Source organism: Phaethon lepturus, unplaced genomic scaffold (genome assembly GCF_000687285.1).
Source record: "Phaethon lepturus isolate BGI_N335 unplaced genomic scaffold, ASM68728v1 scaffold44355, whole genome shotgun sequence".
NCBI classification, from domain to species: Eukaryota; Metazoa; Chordata; class Aves; order Phaethontiformes; family Phaethontidae; genus Phaethon; species Phaethon lepturus.
The window spans coordinates 16,585-21,507 of NW_010539285.1; the positions used below are offsets into that span (position 1 = coordinate 16,585).

General features: G+C 35.9%; 1 protein-coding gene across 1 annotated transcript in view; it reads right to left on the reverse strand.

Annotated features, from left to right (window-relative positions):
* Nucleotides 1-284: 284 nt before the first annotated feature.
* Nucleotides 285-4,923, reverse strand: part of LOC104620773 (hedgehog-interacting protein-like) — a gene marked incomplete at its 3' end in the record, with an annotated part of 10,326 nt that continues 5,687 nt past the window's right edge. The window contains exons 3-4 of the mRNA XM_010287078.1: nucleotides 1,246-1,402; nucleotides 285-486 (exon numbers count right to left, since the gene is read on the reverse strand). Of these exons, the coding sequence (XP_010285380.1) occupies nucleotides 285-486; nucleotides 1,246-1,402 (359 nt within the window). The remainder of the gene's footprint in view (nucleotides 487-1,245; nucleotides 1,403-4,923) is intronic.

Below are 4,923 nucleotides of genomic sequence, written 5' to 3' on the forward strand. Positions count from 1 at the left end.
TGACAATGCAAAGATAATGCTGTGAGGTGCTGGTGTTGGATAGTTTCTTCTGAATTTAAAGTGAGGAAAAAATGAAGGGAGTGATGACAGTTACAACATACTATGTTTTCCCTTCCCAAAACACGGAAGTTTTCACTTCTTTGCCAGACAGAACTGCAGTGTCTGTTGTCATTACTCTTCTTTTTTGTTATTTAAATTAAAATATTTTCTGAAAAATGTGTCTTCCCTTTTTCCCCATATACAGGCTAAAATATAAACAGGTAGAGATAAGTAAAAAATCCAACCTTTATTCCACTTTGAACAAGCTTGTGTATGTCCAAAAAAGGTTCCTTGAGTATGTCTCCTTCAGGACTGAAAATCTTCACGTATCCTTCTTTCTCAAGAATAAAGAGGCGATGGGATCCGTCCCCACAATGTACCGCTCCAACAGGCTGTCTTAGTCCACTCACAACCTCCTGAATACAGAAGCAGTTGTGCTTGTGTTTTCTAAAAAAATTAAAGAAAATAGTGAGAAACTTCTTTCTTATAACCGTGACACAACAATGTCCCTAAAAGATAAAATTATTGTTCTGCAGTGATATTAAAAACACAGTTATACAACCCAGAATAAATTATATCCTTGAACTTCACTTGGGCAAAATTTGTTTTTTATACAAGAAAGAGAAAATTAATTCATCTTAGATCTGAAATGTAGAGGAATACAAGTTTAAAAAAATGGTAAAAAAAGAGAACAATTTATAAAGATAAAATTTCTACTGTACAATAACCACAGTGAATTCCAGAATTTTGACAAAATTTGGCTTCTAAAACCCATTAAAATATAATTTCTTATGACGGGACAATCTAATTTAATTATTTTCACAATTACATGAATGAAATAAATTTTAAATAATGAAATAAATATTTTCCTAATAAACTTATTGTCGTTGTTTAGTAATATTAAATTCAGGTAGGAATGACTTCCTAGAACTATCTATGATCCACAGCGTAGACCATAACCAAGATCCACAGGGTGGATCAAACCAGGATTCTAACACCTTTTCAGCAACGCACATATCAAATGGTACTGAAATACTGACGCTAATATAACTTTCTCTGTTGACGTACACTAGCAGCAGCAAAAGAAAGTAACATCTGGAAAACACAGCTGCTGAGCATAAGCACACACTGAGCTGTTTCACTGTGAAAACCACAGATTCGCTAGGGTTTTTTTTTTCAGATTAAACAGCATTTATCTTTATGAACCTGCTGATCTCTTCCTCTTTGTCATATTCTTCCATGTGGTCCAGGGAGTTAGAAGCTGGCCCTCGCACTTGTTTTCTTGGAAAATCTGGAAAGCATACACCACCATCTTTTCTTGCATAGTAAAAGCAAAACTCATCAGCTGTAGTTTGGAGAAAACCTTAAAAATACAAAAGAGCATACAAATATTTAGTGTGTCGTCATGTCTGCAGTTTTGTGCCATCAAACTAATCTTTAAATAGATTATATACTGAGCGGAAAAAGAATTAATTTTAAAAAAAGTGCTACTTGCAAAAAAGGCCTGCTCGGAATAAATACAAGCTGAGTATTACCTTTTATAGTTTATTAATCCGTATTTGTGTTAAACCTTATTTTCACCGTGCTTAAATAAACATACCAATTCATTCAAAATGACACTCCAGTTCATTCATTAAAAAATTAAGAGACAAAGTTCAGAGTTGAGGCTGTGATATATTTTTCCCTGATTTTAACCCTATTAATCAATTGTAGTATCTGCTGTAAAATAGCTTGAGCAGCTTTCATTTCACTTTTTTTTTAAGTGGCTTCTTGTATTAAAAAATTCAGTAAAGAGTTCGGTAAAAGATGTGCAGTAAAGACTTTGTGGAATGCTGGCAGCAAAGGACATCAGTTGGAGAGGTGAATAATTAGTTGTCTCAGAAAGTGAGCAGCACTGCTGAAAACTGCACCATGTTGACATGCAGTTGGCCTCTCGTTGACTCCCGGCATCATTAGAGTGGGTGAACACAGTGTCCCATCGCGAGGTCTGCTTCCTCAGCCCCCGTCCCCTGAAAAGGGCGATATGTCTCATGCTGAATTGGAGCTGGCTTTAAGCTACCTTGGATGAAAGGTGTTCTCTAGGTTTTAGGTTAAAATGAGGAGGAGTTCGAAGACCCCGGGAAACAAGAAGTTGGTGAAATGAGAGCCTTTGAGGAAAAACCCTGCTGCTATTGATACTACACTGTGTTTAATGACAGCAAAAGTATCTATTTCTGTCCACAAACCTATTTCTAGTAATTTCTATGCAGTTTTTAATCATTATTATTAAATCTAAGATGATAGAATTTGGCTAGTTGTACTATTTTACTAAAACATTGTTAAGATAATATGTCTTAAGTTACCTTCATTCCTCTTTGCATTACTGGCATACTGTGTTAGGACGTACTATGGTGCAAGACATAACTCATAGGATACACAGAATTAGCACTTAATTGGAATTAGAGGCCTAATTTATGCATGGCTTTACCACTTGTGAATAATGCAGTAATCTATAATCTTGGCCATAAAACCTCTGGCTTACAATGTACAATAAGAGCTGATCAGGGACAGATGTGTTTCATTGGAAAATGCCAATTTCTTAAAAGCAAAGCTTTTTCAGAAACATTATCAGTTTTGACAAAATTTTAGTTCACATGATGTTTCTGGTCCAAACTCAAATTTCTGGTCTAAATGAAGAAGAGAGAAAGATACAGCAAACCTCGTATCACTATACTCCAATGTCTTGTAATTAGGGTGTTTCATTAGGAAGAGGAATATTCAGGTCAATGCCCCTCATCTGTCAGGCAAGAGTTTGACCCTAAGTCTCCCATTTCCCAAGTAAATGTCCTAACAACGACTTTATTAGCTATCCTGGGGTGGTCTCTCTGTGGCTTTCTTCATGGAAAATTTCGAAAGAGTTCAATTTCTTCCTTATGTGGAATAGGAAAATTTTTTAGATCCCAGAATTTTTGTGGAGTGGAAAGCCTTTCCCACCCAACTATACTTCTTTTCATATGCATCTTCCTTTAAAAATATTGGAAAAATAACATGACAAAGCCTGCCTTTGGTTTCTATAAAATAATATCTGGGAACACATGGTAGTGTGTTGTGGTGTAAAAGTTTAATTACCATGATTTGGAGCTTCAGTAAATATCATCTCTGAAGAGCTGGTTTTAATTTATAGTAGTTATTTGGAGAAAATGGGAGATATAATTTCAAGTGGAACAACTGGAGAGGAACTCTGATATAATCACGGAGTAGTATTCCAAGGCTTGTAGATATAATGCCAAAATCAAAGGTAATCTAAAATCTTGCTGTTGAATTATTTGACTTAAGGATACACAGTTTTGTCTTTAAGAATGTATTTCTCTAGGAACAGTGGGTCATTCAAGAAAATGCAATAGCAAATTAGAGGTGTACGATTTCTAAGGATTTCTAGAATTTTCCAAGTATACCATGTACTATTTGCTACAGATAAGCTACTCATGGCTTGAATGTTATCTTTAGTCAGAAAAACTGAGAGCATATTACGACCATATTGTTTACTCGGTACATGTTCATTTTGAATAGCAATCAGATGCAAACTCACTTGACTCACATTGCCTTATGCAATGCCTTTTCTTATATGTAAGAATAATCCCTTTTTCTTATGAAATATATTATCATGCACTTAAGTACAGGTTGTACTGCAGTTGCCTTTTGCTATTTAGCAAACCCATCAGCAGGTTCCAACAAAGGATAAGGCTTATATTCCATTTCCTTAGAAATGCTCGTAAAAAATGGGGTTTGAATTAAACTATGAAAATCAGTCAATAAATTGCTGAAATGTTGTGTTACTGGAAGGATTGCAACCTCTGTAAATACAGTTTTACCTGTGTATTAGGGATGGAATTTTGTTCTGTAAAAAACACAGTAATTAAAAAAAAAAATCTGCTTGTGTTACATATGCTAGATTCAACATACTAACAGCTTTACTAAAGACACTTAGAAAAACATTTGTTTCTGCTCTCCTATCTGTTTGCAGCCATTTAATGATTTCTTTATCATGCTTCGATTTCAAGGTCTTTAGTGTAGAGTTTGCCATTCAGTGTTTGTACAGTGTCCACAAGAGTGGTCCCTGACAAGTGCTCCTAAGCACTAGAACTGTTTGGAGGAAAGAAAAAAAAAAAAAGATCATTTTGCTCAGTCTGAGTTTATTCAAATACAGATCTGTCACTGTCCTGTATGAGAACTATGCCTAATAAGGACTGCAACGTTTGGTCCTGTGTGAACTTCTGTACTTATTACTTTGTTTTAAAAGACTCATACATACGATTACAAATTTCCTACCAGCTGTGTATGTGTTGACAGAGCAATGCTCCTGTTAACAAAGAAAACTGAAATCACAAAGATTAAACATAATGTTTAAGTATTGTACGTGTCAGATTTTGCACAGGCTTGCATTTGTATGCTTTAAAACTTTCTGTCTTGCAAACAAGAATCAACCTACAGACTTTTCAGTTAAGGCAGTTACAGTGAAAGCTTTCTGTGCTTGCTTTTATAAAAATATGTGGGAATAAGTTGCATGATTTCAAGCCTTTAAAAAAGGAAAACTTACGCTCTCAGCTGATCCTCACCTCCTCTCTCCACTCGTATGTGCAGTCAGTTATACCTCAGACTGTATCTTCCTTCCTATCCTGCCCTCACCAAATCCACCTCGCTGGATTCCCTGCTTACCCATCCCCTTGCCTCTTCCCTTTGATATACAACGCAGATGTTGTGGTAGCATTTGTCCAGGTCAAGTTCCTATTCACTCCCTTCCTTCTTTGCACTGCACACAGGATTGAGTATCATCCACTCATCGGAGCAGACCTACACTGGCTTAGACAGCATCTGGAAGTCAGGCTCACCTGCTTTATTCCTGCT